Below are 20,131 nucleotides of genomic sequence, written 5' to 3'. Positions count from 1 at the left end.
ACAAATGGCACTGGGAAAACTGGATTTCCATTTGCAGAAGAATGAGGATGTACCCCTACCTCACACCATATACAAAAACAACTAAAAACAGATCAAAGTCCTAAATATAGGAGTTGGAACTACAAAACTCCTAGATGAAAACATAGGGAAGCATCTTCAGGACCTTTTGTTAGGCATTCGTTTCTGAGACTTTACACCCCAAGCACAAGCAACAGAAGATATGTAAGTGGGACCTCATCACAATATAATACTTTTGCACCTCAAAAGACTTTATTATGAAAGTAAAATGATGTCCTACACAAAATATTTGGAAACTGCATATCTGATAAGGGTTTAATATTGAGAATATATAATTTAACAACAGAAAGAGAAACAGCCCTGTTAAAACCTGGGCAAAAGACTTGAATATACATTTCTCCAAAGAAGATATACAAATATCCAAAAAGCATATGAAAGGATTAACCACTAGGGGAATGCAAATCAAAACTACAATGAGGTAACATAACACATCCTGTAAAATGGCTCCTATTTTTTAAAAGTGGAAAATTTACAAATATTAGAGGGTACATGGAGAAATAGGAACAAACACCCGTTCATTGCTGACCCAAATATAAAATGGTGCAGCCATTGTTGGAGACAGTTTGGCAGTTCCTCAGAAAGCTAAGTGTACTTGTATTACCATATGACCCCCACCCCCACCTCTAGGTATATACCCAAAAGAATTGAAAGCAGGAACTTGAACAGATATTTGCACACCAATGTTCAAAGGAACATTATTTTTCAATTGCTAAAAAATGGAAATAATCCAAATGTGCATCAACTGATTAATCATTAAGCAAAAATGTATATGCACACAATGAAATATTATTCAACTGTAAAAATGAATGAAGTTCTGATTAATGCAACAACATAATGAACCTTGAAGACATCATGTTGAGTAAAATAAGGCAAACACAAAAGGACAAATATTGTATGATCTCACTGATATGAAACAATTCTAATAAGCAAACTCATAGAGTCAGAATCTGGAATTTAGATTACCAGTAGTTGTGATATGGATAGGGAATAGAGTTAAGCTCAAAATGTCTAAAGTTTCTATTTGGATGATGGAAAATTTTGTGAATGGTTAATGGTAATGGTAGCACAATGTTGTAAATGTAATTAACAGCACTGAATTATATACTTTAATGTGGGTAAAAGGGAAACTTTAGGTTGTATATATGTTACTAGAATATAAATTTTTTTAAAATTCCATGGAGGGAAGCGGATATGGCTCAATGGATAGAACTACCTACCATAAAAGAGGTCCAGGTTTTGAAACCCAGGGCCTCCTGGTCCGTATGGTGAGCTGGCTCACATGGAGGGCTGCGGCACCCAAGGAGTGGTGCAGCCCACATGGAAAAAGCTGGCACAGCAAGATGACGCAACAAAAAAAAGACACAGAGAAGAGATGATATGAGATGCAGTGAACTAGGCAGCTGAGGTAGAGCAAGGGAATGATCACCTCTCTCCCACTCCAGAAGGTCCCAGGATGGGTTCCCAGAGCTGCCTAATGACAGTACAGCAGACACAGAGGGTCGCACAGTGAATGCACACAGAGAGCAGACAACGGGGGACCAGAAATAAGAAAGAAAAAAAATTCCATGGTGCCACTAAACACAGTCAACCCTAAGTTAAACTGTGAACTATGGTTAATAGTACAATATAAAAATTTGCTTTCATTAATGGTAACAAATATACCAAACTAATGCCAGGTGGTAATTATAGGTCGGTATATGAGAATCTTGTATTTTATGCATGATTGTTCTGTAAACCCACAGTTTTTCTAGTAAAAAGAACCTAAATATGTGCTGGTGAATTTTTTTTTTATTTCATGTTTTTTTTTCCCTGAAAAAATTTCACCTTCATTTTTTAACAATATGTTTGTTGTATTTAACATTCTCAGTTGACCTTTTCATTTAAAGTTGTTCCATTTTGTTTTGTTTGTAATAGCTTCTCTCAAAAAGGCTACCTATTTTCTTATCTTTGTTCCTCTATATCTAAATTTCTTTCTACTGGTTTCTTATAATGTTTCTCTTCTGACTGCTTTTCCAGGAATTACATTATATGTCTTGATATGTTTTTCTTTGTCTTTATCCTCCTTGAGGAAGTTGAAGTTCATTGAGTTTCTTAGAACTGTTGTTTAATTGTTTTTGTCAAATTGGAAAATGTTTTGACATTATATTTTCAAATACTTTCCCCCTTTTCTCCCCAATTCTAGTTATACTTTTATTAGAATGCATCATAGCTTTATATTTATCTGTGGTTCTCTTCTTTATTTGTTATTTTTTTTCTCCTGCTCTTCTTATTCTCCCTCCTTGTGGCGTTTTTCCTTTTTTTCAGTTTGTGTACTTTCTATTGCTTTGTAGTCCAATTCTCTGAACTTTTTTCCCTGCTGTATCTAATATGCTGTTAATCCCTACTAGTGATATTTTCATTTCAGATATTGATTTTGAACACTCAAAATTCATTTGGGACTTTTCAAATTTTTATTTCTTCACTTATGTCTATGTTTTGCTTTAAATCCTTGAGCATATTTATAATAGCATTTTTTAGAGTCCTTTTTGACTAATTCCATCATTTCACTTCAGGAACTATTTCATTTGACTCATTTTCACCCTGGTTTCAGGTCACATTTTCTTCTTCACATGTCTATTAACTCTTGATTGGATGATGGGCATTGTTAATTATATATATGTGGAATTTTTCTTTTAAAGAATTTTAAACTTTGTTGTGATAGGCAATTGCATTTCTTACAGATCAGTTGTATCCTTTTGAGGCTTGTTTTTTAAGCTTTGTTAGGAAACATCTAGATAAGAGTATCCTTTTCTCTAGAACTTTAGATTTTTTTTTTTTCCTTGACATTTCTAGTGAATTCCTGGTTTTTCAGCAGGGAGCACATTTCCCAGTGCTGTATGCATGCTTAGAATTGATCAATTTGATAGAGCCCCATTTATTATTTGCCTTTACCTCATGATGGAGTTTCACCCTGCATGTCTGGCTTAGTGTTTGACCACAGACTCAGGTGGACCCCTATGCAGATTTCTGAAATTTTGTGTGTGTGTGTAACTCCCACTTCCTTAGTACACTTCTGGTCTGTACTTTAATTCCTCCTTCACCACAATCCAAGAAGTGCTTCCAGGCAGGAAATCCATGAAGTTGTAGGTCTCACTTCATTTTTTCTCCATTTCTCAGAGATTACAGTCCTATACTACTTACCATCCACTGTCTCAGAACAGTTAATCTATTTTGTCCAGTGTTCTTTTTTGTTTTCCGTGATATAAGTCCATTCCTAGTTACTCCATTATGGCCAAAATTGGAAATGCTTTGCTATCTTTTGTATCAGTCCAAATTCTCCTGAGAAAGAGGACCAATAGAATGTAAGTGTATGAGTGTTTATGTATATATAAACTATATATATGTAGTTTTCTTTATTTTTTTGTCTTTATTTTTTTAATGTTACATTAAAAAAATATGAGGTCCCCATAAACCCCCCACCTCCCTCAACCCCACTCCTCCGCCCATAACAACAACCTCCTCCATCATAATGAGACATTCATTGCATTTGGTGAATACATCTCTGAGCACCACAGCACCTCATGGTCAGTGGTCCACACCATAGCCCACACTCTCCCACAGTCCACCCAGTGGGCCATGGGAGGACATGCAATGTCCGGTAACTGCCCCTGCAGCACCACCCAGGACAACTCCAACCCCCGAAAATGCTCCCACATCACATCTCTTCCTCCCACTCCCTACCCCCAGCAGCTACCATGGCCACTTTCTCCACACCAATGCCACATTTTCTTCAATTACCAATCACAATAGTTCATGAATAGAATATCAGTAAGTCCACTCTAATCCATACTCTATTCCTCTATCCTGTGGACCCTAGAATGTCCATGTCCACTCCACATCTATATCAAGAGGGGGCTTAGATTCCACACGGATGCTGGATGCAATTCTCCTGCTTTCAGTTGTAGGCACTTTTGGCTCCCTGATATGGCAGTTGATCTTCTTCACCTCCAGGTTAGCTGAGTGGGGTAGGTCCAATAAACCAGAGTGTAGGAGCTGCAAGTCTGTTGAGGCCCAGGGCCTGGCTATCACATGGTCAATCCAGAGATTCAGGTCCCCTGGGTATACATTAAACCCCAGCACCCACTACAGTTCCGATAAAGTAACAGGAGAGGCTTGTGGACAACAGTCACATCTGAGTCCAGGTCTATTACACAGAAACACAAACTCCAAAGTAGGGCCAACTGACATGGCACTGAACTCCATCTGCCATGACCATAGACTGTGGGTCTCTGCAGCCCTCAGAAAAACCAATACCTGGGGTTGCATCTTCTTTTATCTCTCTCTGGGACTCTGCTCAGGTGTACATAAGGGCAACCCCTCTGATAACCTCCCAGCTCTTTTTGGAGACTCATAGCCATATAAACTCATTTGTCCTTTCCATTTCCCCCTTTTATTCAGGTCAAAAAGCCTTTTTAACTCCTGGTATTATATGTAGACTGAGAAATTCTGCTGTTCCGAGTTGACCCTTTTATTCAAGGTCATTTTCTAGTTACATCATCAGCTGGTAGTTGGTAGTAATCCCTCTGCACCAGGGAGGCTCATCCCTGGGAATCATGTCCCACGCTGGGGGGAAGGCAACACATTTACATGCTGAGTTTGGCTTCGAGATTGGCCACATTTAAGCAACTTGGAGATTCTCAGGAGGTAACTCTTAGGCACCCTGCAGCTCTAGGCCTTGTTCTTATTTCAGTATAGTTTTCTTTAAAGAATTAGTGCACAGGATTGTGGGATCTGACAGGTAAGTGTTGGTGTTGCAATTGGCTTTCAATTAACTGGATGATGCCCACCCTCCTTTTTGAGGGTGTTCTTCTTTACTTAAAGTCAGCTGATTATAGATGATAGCCACATCTGCAACATCTTTTCACAACACCTAAATATGTATTGGAGTAAACAACTGTTTACTGTAACCTAGCCAAACTGACATATAAGACTAACCACCACAACTTTTCTTCTTTTCCTCAAGCAATTTGGTCTGCCTTATGAATAAATTACTAATATCTGCATATAGTGCTTAATCTCCCTCTCACACAATATCCCATTCACATCCTAGTATTTTTTTGAGGTGACAATTTACCTAGTTCAGCTATAATACAATAATGAATAAGGTTTTATAGAATTATGATAGAATATTTTAAGCAAATAAAATGGCATATACATTATATTAAAGCACACTTTAGTGAAAATTTCATAACAGAACTGTTTTAGTTTTTTTGGCTGCTCAGGCAAATACTATGCAATGTGTTGACTTAAACAATGGGAATTTATTAGCTCCTGGTTTTGAGGCTGAAAGAAAGTCCAAGGCATTGTCATCATGGTGATGCGTTCTTCCCAAAGACTGGTTGGTGTTCTGGGGCTGGCTATTGGGCTATCCCTGGTCCTGGCTCCTCTGTCACATGGCAGCCTCTCAGTTGTCTTCCTAGTTCCATTAATGTTCATCATCTTGCTTCTTGTGATTTTCTGCATCTGAATTTCATTCCACTTATATAAAGAACTCTAGTAATAGAATTAAGACCCATCCTGATTGAGGTGGGCCACACTTTAACTGATGTAAAAAAGGACTCATCCAAGAGTCCTAATTATAATGGGTTCACACCCACAGGAATAGATTAAGTTTAAGAACATGTTTTTCTGGTGATACATAGAGCTCCAAACCTACCACAAATATGTAGTTGTTTAAATGATAGCTTATAATGAATTGGATTCATGATTATAGTTAAAAGACAAGTATTGAAGTTTTTTGTTTGTTTGACATACCTGGGCCAAGGATTAAATCCGGGACCTCGTATATGAGAAACTGGCACTTAGCTTGAGCCACATTGGCTCCCCTGAGTTGGTTTTTTGTTTGTTTTGGCTTGCTGTTTGTTTTTATTTTTTTCAGGAGGCACTGGGAACCAAACCCGGACCTCCCATTGTGGGAAGCATGTGCTCAACAGCTTGAGCCACATCCACTACCAAGTATTGGTTTTAATTATCTTGTTTTCTGAAGAGTCTTAGAGGTAACATAAGCAGGATAAAGATTGCTGTCTCATTTAAGATGATCTTTAATGAATGAAAATGCTTGGCACATTCCTATAACTTAAGTTAAAATATGCATAGATTTGCTCTGACTTCCCATTAATAGTCTTAAAGAATGGGAAGCAGATTTGGCTCAACTGATAGAGCGTCTGCCTACCACATGGGAGGTCCAGGGTTCAAACCCAGGGCCTCCTGACCCGTGTGGTGAAGCTGGCCCACGTGCAGTGCTGATGCGCGTAAGAAATGTCATGCCACGCAGGGGTGTCTCCCGCATAGGGGAGCCCCACGCGCAAGGAATGCACCCAGTAAGGAGTCCCTCATGCAAAAAAAGTACAGCTTGCCCAGGGGTAGTGCTGCACACATGGAGAGCTGACGCAGCAAGATGATGCAACAAAAAAGAGACACAGATTCCTGGTACCACTGACAAGAATACAAGCAGACACAGAAAAACACACAGCAAATGGACCCAGAGAGCAGACAACAGGGGGAGGAAGGGGAGAGGGGAAAAAACAGTCTTAAAGAAAACAAGATCAAAACCCCATATTATTTGATGTAGCAGTTGTACAATCTTAGGGTAATCTTAAAGTATTTGCTAATCTTTGATTTTTATTTTTTATTTTTCAGATTGTCAGTATTTAAACAGACCACACCATGCGTGAGTACAAGCTAGTGGTCCTTGGTTCAGGAGGCGTGGGGAAGTCTGCTTTGGTAAGTTAGCCTAACTGTAACTAATTAGTATAATACAAGAAGAGCTTTGAGATTTGCTTGCTTTCAGACTCCTGGTCGCTAAAGAGAAAAGGTAGCCATATTTTTTATATTCCTAGCATCTGACTCACAGAGAATAAAGAATTCAGGAACCACAGATGTGTAGGTTTATAATAGTGACTCATTCCTTCTTTCATTTACCCAAATTTTATTGACTACCTACTATATGTCAAACACCAATATTTATGATTCAAAAAAGAGTAAAATTCTCATTTTTAGGAACTTGCATTTTAATGGGGAAGACTGAATATTACAGATACCAGTAGAATAAGTCATAGCCTGCCTCCACCCCAGACTTAAGTGAAGTTAAGACTATTCATTGTATACATGTTGTGCTCATTCAATAAATAGTTATTTTCTACAGTGTCAGAAATACAATAGTGAGCAAAAGCAGTCACAGTCCTTCATGGAGCTTACATTATCGTGGGGGAGATGCAATAAACACAATTTTAAACAAAAAGCTACTTAATTATACCTTGAGAGAGATACTCTGAATGAAAAGTACAAAGAGAGCCTTTGATGAGTGGACTTAAATTAGCATTTGAGCAACGAAAGAATAGTTGGATCAGGAGGAAACAGGGAAGGTAGTGGACAGAAATTGTGGTAAGAGGTAGTCAGGGCATAGACCATGCCTTAGAGATCGTATAAAAACGTGGAACTTTTTCATAATAGTGTTGAGAAACTACTGAAAGTTAGGTTTTTTGGAGGTGGGTGAAGGAATTGATAGAATCAGAAATATGTTTTTAAAGAGAGCACTTTGGCTCCTCTGCATATTTAGTCGTTTAGAAGAGGGGCAGAGTAGACTTGGGAGTTAATGCTAGATCATTGGTTATGGAAACTTGGGTTAGGGCCGTGGCAGTGAAGAAAAGAAGTATAGATGGGTTGAGAGTTAGGTAGGAGGTAGAAGTGATGTAAGTTAATTTTTGTTTGATATGGGGACAGAGAGGAGCTGTCAAGGACATCTCCCAAGTTTTTAGTTTGAGCTATTGTTTTATGGATGGGCCATATAAAGAGACATTTGCAAACACTGGAGAATGAGCAGGTTTGAGAGTGAAAATCAAGAATCATGTAACATTTGATGTTTGTGAGATTTTTCAGGTATATATGTAAAATAGATAATTGTATCTTCATGATAAGATCTTTAAAAAGGCCTAAAATAGGATTTTGATTGCTGTCAATATATTTATGGTATTTAGTTTCATTAAAATTCTGATACTGTTAGGAGTCTTAATTAGTACCTCTGTGGAGAACATTTGGCAATATCTATCCATTTAAATGCACGTAACTTTCAATTCAGCAATTCTTTTTCTGAAAGTATATCCCAGCACATAAGTGCACATGTGCAACATGACATGTTCATGGATATCCATTGCAACAGTCTTTGCAATTGCAGAAGTTTGAAAACAACCTAAATGCCTACCAGTTCTAGGCTTTAAGCTAGTTAAGTAAATTTTAATATATATTTAGAGTAGAATACCATATGCCACTAAAAAGAATTCAAATATGGGAATCTGTATTTTCTGCAATCATTTTCTGTAAACCTACATCTCTAATTCAAAAGAAAAGTTAAGGGGGGAAAATGCAGCCATTCTACATAGACTGATATGTAATGATACCCAAGAAGAATCATTTAAGGAGAAAAAAACCCAAACAGTGTAGATTACCTTTTGATTCCATTTAAAAAGAGGGGGGAGGGGAAATACCTGTAAAATATAAGTAATAGCTCTGCAAGGTTAAACATATGGATAGCACCAGTTATTTCTGTGGGAATGGAATTGGGTAACTAGGACAAGTAGGCTTAAGGGGGCTTAGTTAATACTGCATACTCGTTTGTGCCTTTTTAATTTGATCTCAGGTCCCTCAAACATGAGACAAAGAATTAAAAATACAAAGCCGTAGGAATTAATGAGGTTGGACTCATTAGGACTGAGCCAGGACTGAGCTCTGAGGACCTCTCAACCTTTAGAGAGTATGTAGGGTACAAAGTTCCAGCATAGAATAATCTATCTTGTACTTGAATATAATGAAAGAAGTGATCTGAGAACATGGAGGTAGTTGGTCTTGATAAAAGCAGCTTCAGTAGAGTCACGGTACCATAACCAAACTGTGAGGTGGAGTGGAGAGTAAATGACAGGTGAGAAATTAGAACCACCATTGTAGACAGTTGAATGAGTTGAATATGAAAGGAAGCCGAGGAAAGGGAAAGAAGCTGGGGCGATCATAGAGTTAAAAGAGGCTTTTGTTTTTGTTTTAAGATTTTGGAGGCAGTAATCCAGTGGAGAGGAAAATGATGATGTAGGAAAGGAAGGGATTAGCTGTAGAAAGGACCTTCAGTAGATGAGGAAGGAAGTAGGGGATCCAGCAGGAAAACCAAAGCGATCAAATGAAAATCCATATGAATAAATGAGATGTCTCTCAGAATTGAGAGAGAGATGGGATTCAGAGGAGTAATAAAGAAATTGCTCTTTGTAAGAAAGAAGTGAGAAGTGTTGAGTTGGGGTTTTTTTTTGTTTTGTTTTGTTTTTTATGTTTACAAGCTAGTGTCTGACTGATAGTGGGTAGTAGATTCTCATTCCTGCATCCGTATCCAGTCTGTTGTGAAATCACATGTTACACACTCTTTGGAAGATACCACTGTAAACTCGTAAAGGAAGGAGAGTATATTTTAATATTATTAGGAAAATAGTTTTGACCTCAGAGACTGACCCCTCTGTCCTGGATAGTATTTTGAGAACCTTTCTTCTAGTCTAAGGCATATTAAGAAACTATATTAGACTGGATTTTTTTTTTTCATGTTTAAATTATAAAATGAAGTAATTATGTTCTTGATAAAAATGATGATTAAAGTTTTTGATGTGATTGTACCATGAGTTTCCTTTGAAGAATTAAAGCTTAGTACAAGGAAGTTTAAGGTTTACTATATTCAAGTTGAGTTTGTTTAGCTCAAGCTAAAATTATGTATAAAGTATTTCCCTGGGTAATTTAAGTATAGATGGCCTCAATCTACCTGACCTTAGTCTTCATTCTTACCCTTTCTTTTAGGCCACAGAGTATCAGACCCTGTTTTAAAGCTATCTCGGAAAGAGCTCATAACCATCTTCTGTACTTATTTTTATTTACTGAACTGTAAAATACCTAGTTTCTTGTCTGTGCTTCCAGAAATGTTAGAGATAAAAGTAGACAACATCTGAAAAAGAATGGCTGGACAGTGTTTTCTAATGGAAAGAGTAAGGCTTTGGAATCAGTAAGATAACCATTTGACTCTTAGCTGGCAAATGGAAAAAATTACTTCTTCTGGAGTGAACATGAGATTTGAATATGGTTATAAATATGAAGTTACTAGCTCAGTGCCTGGAACGTAATAAGCATTCAGTACATTTTCAGTATGTTTTCCCTACTCTTAGACTGTTTTAAGCATTTTTAAAATTTGGAATCTCTGAGGGCACTGGATAAAAGTTACTGTAGATTCATAATAGGAAGAGTTTAACCTCTCTCTGATAAATTTTGTTTTTAAATAAATTAGAATCTGTTCTCTTACTCATATTCTCATATTTTAAAACTCAATATAGTCATTATTTAACCACATAATCTTAGCAGTAATATTGTGGACAGTGTTTGAACATGACCACCTCCTTTCATAATAAATGCAGTCTTTAGTTACGGATCTATCCTTATATTGAAAAATAATGACATTTTATATTTGCATGTTTACCCAGACGTTTCACATAATTTAATTTAATCTTTACAACTTTGTGAGGTTAAATAACATTTTAAAAGTTTTGATTTTCTTTCAAGTCCTTAAATTTTCTCTGCTTTTTTTTTTTCAGACAGTTCAATTTGTTCAAGGAATTTTTGTTGAAAAATATGATCCAACGATAGAAGATTCCTACAGAAAGGTAAAATTAAACTTGCATGCATGCTTACAAGTGGTTCCTTATGACTTTAAAACTTGATCCATAGATTATTGCTTCTTAAGAAAATAGTTTTGAGAAACAATGCAAATGTTCCGTGTCTGTTTTAAAATAAGGTAAAGGGAAGCGAATGTGGCTCAACTGATAGAGTGTCTGTCTACCATGTAGGAGGTCCAGGGTTCAAATCCTGGGCCTGTGGCTCAACTGATAGAGTGTCTGTCTACCATGTAGGAGGTCCAGGATTCAAATCCTGGACCTCCCAGCCCATGTAGTGAGCTGGCCTACGCACAATGCTGCTGTGCACAAGGAGTGCCATTCCATGCAGGGATGTCCCCTGTGTAAGGGATCCCCACACAAAAAAGTACAGCCTGCCCAGGAGTGGTGCCACATACACGGAGAGCTGACACAGCAAGATGATGCAACAAAAAAGAGACATAGATTCCCCGTGCTGTCAAGAATGCAAGCAGACACAGAAGAACACACATCAAACAGACATAAGAGAACAGACAACGGGGCAGGGGGGATAGAAATAAATCTTTTAAAAAAACAAAACAAAAAAAAAGCAAACATATTTTTTTAAAAGATTAAAAAAATAATAAGGTAAAAATTTTCACATAAAATCCTGCTTAGTTATACAGAGCACCGTGTTCTGTTAATGATAGTAATCTGTTCTTTAACATATATTGTTTTCTGTTGGGAATTTTTTTTAAAATAGAAAAAATTACATATCTCTAGTAGATATATTTTTCACTATTCTTTCTGAATTAAAATTAAGATCATTTAACACTTGAAGTTATCTAGTGACTTGAAATCTTTATTTTAGTTTGGTTGTATATTAATTTTAAAAGATTTTCACCTTTACACTACAAAAAAGTTAGGCACTTTGTCTTGACCAAAAAAAAAATGATGTTCTATTATAAGGTTAAAATTGTAGAAATTTTTCATAATTTTATTTCTTAATTTGTTAGTGGGAAAATAAAACTAGTAGCCAGTTAAATCTGTCTTTCAGCAAATAGGAGAATATTGCTTTATTAGATATTTTTAGTATTTACCTTGAAGAATACTGCCACTCTTGTTGTATTAAAAGTTCATCAAGCAGGCCCTGCTTCCGTCAAGATGGTGGAGATGCTTCAGGACTTCATTTCCCCACAGAATATTTAAACTAGCAAGAGCTTATAGAAACATCTTTCTAAATGCTCCAGAAAACAGTTAAAAGATTGCAGTAATGGGACAAGCACCAGATCAAGGAAATGAGCACTTAAAAACGTTAGGTTCTAATGGCACCTTGCCTGATCCATCCCCACCCCTCACCACCTAGGCACAGAGCCAGACACACTTCCAGGGCAGATCCCTGGTCCTGTTCTGGAGGGAGCATAGTAACCCTCTTGCACATACCGGGAGCATATATGTCTGGTCATGGCCTGAGGGATTCACCGTCCCAGAATTTGCCCTTCATGTAGAAGGCAGCTTACTACAGAATCCTGTGGGAGAACAGTCAAGTCCACCAAGTCATGCTGCCTGGGGCAAGGGCTTGCTGGCTTTAGGGCACACAGTGCAGTGCTAGACAGCGAGAAACGGGTTTCTAGGGAAGAGGAGGCATTCATATCCATCTAAATAAGGGAATTCCTAGGGCCACATATGCATGCATGCCCAAGACCAGCTGCTTGCACAGAAAGGATCAGAGAGGCCCCTGCATTTAGGCCTGGAGTGACTAAACTCATTGTGTGGATAAGCTTGAAGGAGAGCACTGGCACAGGTCAGTCTGCAAAGATGTAAAAGAGGTCTTTCGCCCTTCCATTCCCCTCCCTGCCCTTCCTCTCCTCTCAGATAGCACCTGGCATTCAAGGAAAGCTCTGCCATGTCTTTAGCTGGATACAAGCTTAAGGAGCAGATGCCCCAGTCTAAATTTCAACACACTAAAATATTAAAATGTCCAGGTCCCAACAAAAGGGTACAAAACAACGAACAAAGAAACAGGAATTGATCGCCTAGGCAAAGGAGAATATTAAAACCATCAATAAAGAGGATCAGACCTGGAATATTCTAGACAAAGACTTTAGAAAAGTCCTAAATATGCTTAAAAAGTTAAAGGAAAACATGGACCAAAAAAAAAAAAAAAACAAGTAAAGGAAATCAGGAAAATAATACATATAGAGAATATTAATAGAGGGATGGAAATTAGGAAAAGAAACCAAACAGAGTTGAAGATCACAGTGACAGAAATAAAATTATTCGCCATCCCATCGCACTAGCTCGCTTCTTGCTCGCCTTCTTTAGGAGGCACTGGGAACCAAACCTGGGACCTCCCGTGTGGTAGGCAGGTACCCAACTACTTGAGCCACATCCACGTCCCTTAGATTTATTTTTAAGAGACAGTTTTGCTTTTCTGAAGTTTCCCAAAATAAGTTGTTGGTTAAAGTCATAACCACAGAGATCTATACCTAGAATGTTGAATGACTACAACTTTTCTTAATCCCTTCTTCATTAAAAGTTTTCCACACAATTTGTAGGTCATACTTTTTTAGGCCAAACTTCTATTCTTTTATTATAAGCCACTGGGGAAATAAAATTCAGTGTGTAAAATTTCACACACGTCTCTTCCAAAGAAGCCCCTCTTAAATGGAAGGCTGCATGAGCTTGGGGTTATTTATTTTAGCACCTCTGTGTTTCCTTTATTGTAAATTCAGCTTTTCCTATATATTAAATTTTTGGCATATTTTAGTCAAATTTGAATATCTTGAATGGGGTAAGTTGGGAAAATTGTCTTTACCCAACAAAATTTTTTTACTGCATTTTGAACTGTGTAATACTTTTGTACTTCATTTTCTCTGAAAATAAAAAATATATATATATATATTTAATACACATTTTTCTCTATTAAAACTATACCTGTTTGCAGATTTTCTTAAATTCCAGAATATGACCATTTGCCTTCTAATAATAACAAATAAGAATCATTACCTCAGAATTTACTGTAATCAGAAATTATCTAACCTTTTCATTAACAGTCCTGGCTTCTATAATATTAATAAAATGTTCTTGAGACTTCCAGTTCTTTATTGTGATACCAAGTTCTGTCCTGGCCAATGTAGTAAATGTGCTGGAGAAAGGCTTAGTAGTTTGTTAGTAGGTACTATGAGTAAAGAGATGCGTGGATAGCAGAATAACATTTTGATGTTGCTTTATTCCCTTTTTCTACCCATAGCAAGTTGAAGTAGATTGCCAACAGTGTATGCTCGAAATCCTGGATACAGCAGGGACAGTAAGGATGATTTTTCCTCTCTCTCTCTCGATATTTGCAAAACAGATTTTTGTCATCTGAATTATTCTTCAGAGTAAAAATAATTTTGACTAAGAATAAATTCTCTAAATGTGGGGCTTTTTAAATGTGTATGATGACATGATCTATGCTACCCTTATTGCTAACATATCATGGTTAAATTGTATATTAACTTGTAGAATCTGTGCGTTGGTTTTCTTCTCCCTGTATTGAGGTAAGGATTATGCTATCAGTGCTTCCAAAAATAAAAGTATTTTAAATCCAGAATTTTGGTTAAGATAGATATTTTTATCACTCTTTCCAACATTGCTTTAGTCAGAATTCTTGGTGATTTTAGTATCTAAGGAGAATCTATTTGGATATTATAGATGAGCCAGTACTGTCAGTTCCTTGACCTTCATCCTACTTTGGCCATGTATACCCATGGCCTCACCCTACTAGATTATGTGATTACCAATAATACCTCCCTAATCTCATTTCCAGGCATCCCAATTCTCCATTCACCACCTCCTGCTTTTCCATCTCACTTCCTCTAGTAGCCCTTCTGGAACCTACATCCATTTATTCTAACAACTTCACTTCCCTACTCGCAAAAGAGTTTTACGTCCCTGGTCTTTTTATTTGTAATCATTCCTTTGCATATGTCCTCAATTCCCCTGGTTTATTAGCAACCTTTGGCTTAGCTTATCACCATCCTCCTTCCTGAAAACTTTGTTTGGCTTCCAGGAAACCCCACTAACTTGGGTTTTCCCCTCTCTGATTATCTCTCAATCCCCTTTCCTGATTCCTCTTTATCTCCCCAATCTCTTATGCTGGAAGGTCCAGGGATCACTGCTTGGAGCTACCTTTTCTAAAAACACTGCCTTGCAGATTTTTTTTTTAATAACATGATTTTAAACACAATTTGTATAACTCCAGCCCCTGAGTTCTTTCCTGAATTTCAGATTCCTGTATTAACTGTCTGCTTACTCTCTGTTCTTGGATATCTAATAAACATCTCTAATTTAACAGGTCCTAGCTGAGCTCCTAATTTGTCTCCCCAAATTGTGTCTTTCCATAGTAAATAGCACCCTTTTATTTCCATAGGCTTAAAACCTGAGAGCCATTCTTGACTCTGTATTACAGTCTACATCCAGACTCTCAGCAAATGCTATTGGCTTTACCTTCAAAATTTATCTACCACTACCACTAGAACCTAACAGTTACTACCTTAGTCTAAATCACTGTCAGCTGTCACCTGATTATTGTATTGTAATAGTCTCAAAAATTGGTCTCCCTGCCTCTGTCCTTGACCCCCTCTAAGACTATTCCCAACATAATAGCCAAAGTAATCTTATTTAAACATAAGTCGGATCATGCCTTTTTTTAAGATTTATTTATTTATTCCCCCCCGCCCCAGTTGTCTGTTCTCTGTGTCTATTTGCTGTGTGTTCTTCTTTGTCTGCTTCTGTTGTCAGTGGCACAGGAATCTGGGTCTCTTTTTGTTGCATCATCTTGCTGCGTCAGCTCTCCGTGTGTGCGGCACCATTCCTGGGCAGGCTGAACTTCCTTTCACGCTGGGCGGCTCTCCCCAAGGGGTGCACTCCTTGCGCGTGGGGCTCCCCTACACGGGGAACACCCCTGCATGGCACGGCACTCCTTGCGCACATCAGCACTGTGCATGGGCCAACTCCACACAGGTCAAGGAGGCCTGGGGTTTGAAGAGCGGACCTCCCATGTGGTAGACGGACGCCCTAACTACTGGGCCAAGTCCGCTTCCCGGATCATGCCTTCTTTAGCTCCAATTTTGCATGCATTCAACTCAGAATAAAAAACCAAAGTTTTTTCATTTACTTACAAGATCTAAATGATAATCATCCCCTCTCTGTTACCTTTCTGGCCCTACCTCCTTTAGTCAATTACTTTTCATCTGTTTCAACCAAACCAGTCTTTTGCTATTCCTGAAACACTGACCATGTTTCCCTTCAGGGCCTTTGTACTTGCCGTTGCCTCTGCTTGGAATATTATTCCTCCACACATTCAGAGGTCTTACTCCCTCACCCTTCAGATCCTTGCTCAAATATTACCTGTGAGGCCTTCCTAGGTCAGTTTCTTAAACTATGATGTGCCATTTCCCTTCAAAAGAAACTCCCTATCCCCCTCCCTTGCTTTGTTGTTCCCCATAACATTTATCACCATTGAGCATGCTTTCTATTTTGCTTATTTTTTTCTGTCTCCGTATAAATTTCTCCAGGGCAAGGAGTTTTACCTCTCATGTCAAACATATCCCTAATACTCCAATGCCTTGGCACAAAGAAGGCCATCAGTGGATATTTGTTGTATATGTGAATCTTGTCAAAGTCTTTAAGGAGAGGACTGGTATTCTCAATAGGAGGAAACACCAACTATACAATCATGAAAGGGCTTTTCTTAAATTGGATTTTCAAAGCTCTGACTGCCCATGTATAATACAATAAGTAGCAGAGACTATCTCAAAAAAAGCATTGTAGGAATAGTATTGTTAGTACTTTTTATACTTGTGTTTATAAGTAAATTAATTTATCGTATGATTAAGCATTTGGACAGTGGCAAAATTTGGTTGTTTATCATGATGGTTCTATGCTGGAATGTCCAATGTTTATAAATGACTGGTAGCAGCATAGAAAGTTCAGCCACAGTCCTGTGCCACACGAGAGGTTGGAGTTTGAAACTAGGGAAATAACTGAGCCGTAGAATATATTGGTTCTTTGGAACAGCAAATGAGTGCATCAGCCAGGGTAGAATAGCTAGAATTATTTCAAGTGTAGTGAGCAGAACAGAGGTAGTCACAATTGGGAGCCAGGAAGCTGAGGTAGTAAAAAGCTTAAAAAATCATCATATTTAGACCTTACAATGTTTAAGGCATAAGATCTAATTTTATATCTTATAAATATCCAAGATAGATATTTTTTAATATTCTGCGTTATGTGTTCCTAATACTAAATATAAAATCCTAAATCCCAAAGCATGTTTTTTATATAATCTGTCTTATATTAATATAGTTATAAAGTAATTGTCACTAAATAAGAGGAAGTGGGTTTTAAATTAAAACAGTAGTAAATCTAAGTGAAGGATATAGATATTCATTGTACTATTACTGCACCTTTTCTGAAGGTTTTATGTTAGGGAGAAAAATAAAAATAACATGAAGACACTGTTAAAAATAAAGTTCTTTTTTTACTCTGTCTTTTGATTGTCAAGATCATAAAATCTGCCAATAGAGATACTGAAACTATCTGTCCTAGAAGGTTTTTAGTCTTACAAGTAGGGAACAAGAATAATCCCCTCAGGGTTTTTTAAACTGTGCATTGTATCTTATGTTTTCTGTCATGATAGCATGTAATTTTAAAAAATTTAATAGCTTACTTATGATTATTTTAATTCAGCCTATTCCAATATATAGTCAAGAAATCCTATTTATAATTGCTTTTTTTTTTTTTTTCCCAATTATAGGAGCAATTTACAGCAATGAGGGATTTGTATATGAAGAATGGCCAAGGGTTTGCACTAGTATATTCTATTACAGCTCAGTCCACGTTTAATGACTTACAGGACCTGAGGGAACAGATTTTACGGGTTAAGGACACAGAAGATGTAAGTATTTTTCACCCTAGAAGACATACTACAGTTTCACCATGCCTAAATAAAAGTGTCTTTTCTGACAACCAGTTGAGGATTTCGAGGGATCTAACACATACCTAAAAGAGCCTCTGTGACCCCCCCACATACATACACATAATTTTTTTTTAGGAGGCACTGGGGATTAAACACTGGACCTCTCGTACATGTGAAGCAGGTGTTCAACCACTGAGCTACACCTGCTCCTATTCAATTTTTTAAATCTACAATTTATATGTATGATGATTAGAGAACAAGGAAATACGTGATGAAGTGCTCATTGTGCTATATGGGCAATCATTCAAATCTGGTAGAGAAAGAAGAAGAACCAGGTCACAGGAGAAGTGGGACTTGAGCTGAGCTTTGAAAGGTGGTAGTTCTGTCTAAAGTAGTGTTCAAAGAATATTATTAAGAACCACAGTGGTATGTTCCTCTTTCTAAAATTCTCTCTGTATAATTTTACTTACATATAGTTTTCTTTTTCACTTAACTGGGTTTTAATATTTTAAAAATTTTCTTTTTGTTTCAGAATCCTTGTCTTATTTGATTAATAGCATTGTGTGTGTGTTTCTTTTCTCTTTTTATTTGCAGTGGAGAAATGTATATTTCACATGTCTACCTTGATTATGAACTACAGAGACTTCCAATTCAGTTGTATAAATTAGGATATAAAATTTCAGTTATATTTTCTGTGTTTTTTTGTGTTCTTTATAATTAATAGAAGCATATGCATCTGCTCAGGACCTTAACCTTGGGTAATATTGTAGGCTGGAGGGATTTATACTATATGAGTCATGACCAACCATAGTCTAATAAGTAGCTCTGTTCCTACCCATGATTCATTTCTGTTCTATTTCATAGGCAGTGACAAGCAAAACACTGAACCTTGTTAACATTAATCCCTTTATCCTATGTGATAAACTAAAAAGGTCAAGTTGTAGATTCCTAGTGTACTTAATCTAACTCATAATTGCCTGGTTTAGGTACAAGACCTATCATATTCTTTGAATTCTTTTGTGTAGTGTCCATCACCTCACAAACCAGATGACTTGGTTCTCTGGACATCTTTTAATTAAAGAAATTATAGTTTATTAGCTCCCTGTTTTAACTTGAAGTTGGGAGTTGTGGATGGACATAGCCAAGCATTTGTGGTTAGAGAAAAAGGGAAGACGTAGCTGCCTTGTGGCTTTGTTTTTATTAATCCTCCCTAACATCTAGACTGGTCTTCAGTGTAAACTATAATGTAAACTATAATCTACGCTTAGCAGCAATGCTCCAATGTGCTCACCAATTGTAACAAGTGTACCAGACTAACCTAGGATGTTGTTAATGTAGGAAAGTGGGAGGGGTAGGGAGTAGTGCTTATGGAAATCCCCTATGTTTTCAATGCAACATTTTTGTAGTCTAAAGTTTTTTTTTTTTAAATAAAGTATTAAAATATATATATATATAAAATAAAAATAAACTGGTCCTCAGATCTAGATGCCAGATGTAGAACCTATTACTGTGCTGGTCTTGCCACTTCTTTGGGCATTTATTGGATTTGTGAGATGAAACACTTGAACCACAGTTAGGCCCCATGAGTACATTCTCCCCTATATTACAGTTATCCTTCAATTTCCTTGAGGCTTTTCTGCTTGGAATTCAACTATTAATAGTCCACATGAGAATTATGGTTTGTGTTCTTAAAATAATTTACCAGATGAATATGTAAGATCTCTTCCATTTGTTTTCTATCGCTTCCCTTTCCATTCATCTCATTTCCTCCAGCACACTTGTACATACCTATTTTCAAGTACTTGGTGAAGCTTTTGTTCTTAACTAATACATTTGAATAAGTGGCAGGTTGTTGCTTACTTTTGTGAGACTAAGTAAGGAGTATTAGTGGTCATTTTGAGTTTTTTTTCCTTCCCACAGGTTCCAATGATTCTGGTTGGCAATAAATGTGACCTGGAAGATGAGCGAGTTGTTGGCAAAGAACAGGGCCAGAATTTAGCAAGACAGTGGTGTAACTGTGCCTTTTTAGAATCTTCTGCAAAGTCAAAGATCAACGTTAATGAGGTAACTTACAGCTGCTGGGCAACACAAGCAACCTTTTAAATTTCCTTTGTTTTAAGTTATCAGCCTAAAAATTTTTTTTTATGAAGTCTTATTTTGTCCTTTTATAATCGGGATTCTAACTTATAGAAAACATTAAGTCATTCCTAGAAACTATTCTTTAGCTTGCACAAGACCACTTTGATGGCTATAACTGGGACACCTAAATTGGCAAAGAGGAAGTTCAGTTTAAAGATTATGTTTAAAGTCCTCCTAAACCTCAAAATTATATACCAGAAAGTAGTGGGTGAAAACTGTCACATCAAGCTTATATTGTAACAGTTGTCTATACAGATGTTTATAGACTGTA

At 37.1% G+C, this 20,131-nt stretch overlaps 1 protein-coding gene across 1 annotated transcript in view; it reads left to right on the top strand.

Annotated features, from left to right (window-relative positions):
• The window catches only part of RAP1A (RAP1A, member of RAS oncogene family), a 100,481-nt gene that overhangs the window by 68,693 nt on the left and 11,657 nt on the right, over window positions 1-20,131 (top strand). The window contains exons 2-6 of the mRNA XM_004473604.5: window positions 6,757-6,840; window positions 10,725-10,793; window positions 14,014-14,070; window positions 17,560-17,700; window positions 19,642-19,785. Of these exons, the coding sequence (XP_004473661.1) occupies window positions 6,784-6,840; window positions 10,725-10,793; window positions 14,014-14,070; window positions 17,560-17,700; window positions 19,642-19,785 (468 nt within the window). The 5' untranslated portion in view covers window positions 6,757-6,783. The remainder of the gene's footprint in view (window positions 1-6,756; window positions 6,841-10,724; window positions 10,794-14,013; window positions 14,071-17,559; window positions 17,701-19,641; window positions 19,786-20,131) is intronic.

This window comes from Dasypus novemcinctus, chromosome 9 (assembly GCF_030445035.2).
Source record: "Dasypus novemcinctus isolate mDasNov1 chromosome 9, mDasNov1.1.hap2, whole genome shotgun sequence".
Lineage (NCBI taxonomy): Eukaryota > Metazoa > Chordata > Mammalia > Cingulata > Dasypodidae > Dasypus > Dasypus novemcinctus.
The sequence above is the reverse complement of the archived record's forward strand: the minus strand, read 5'-3'. Positions and strand labels throughout refer to the sequence as shown.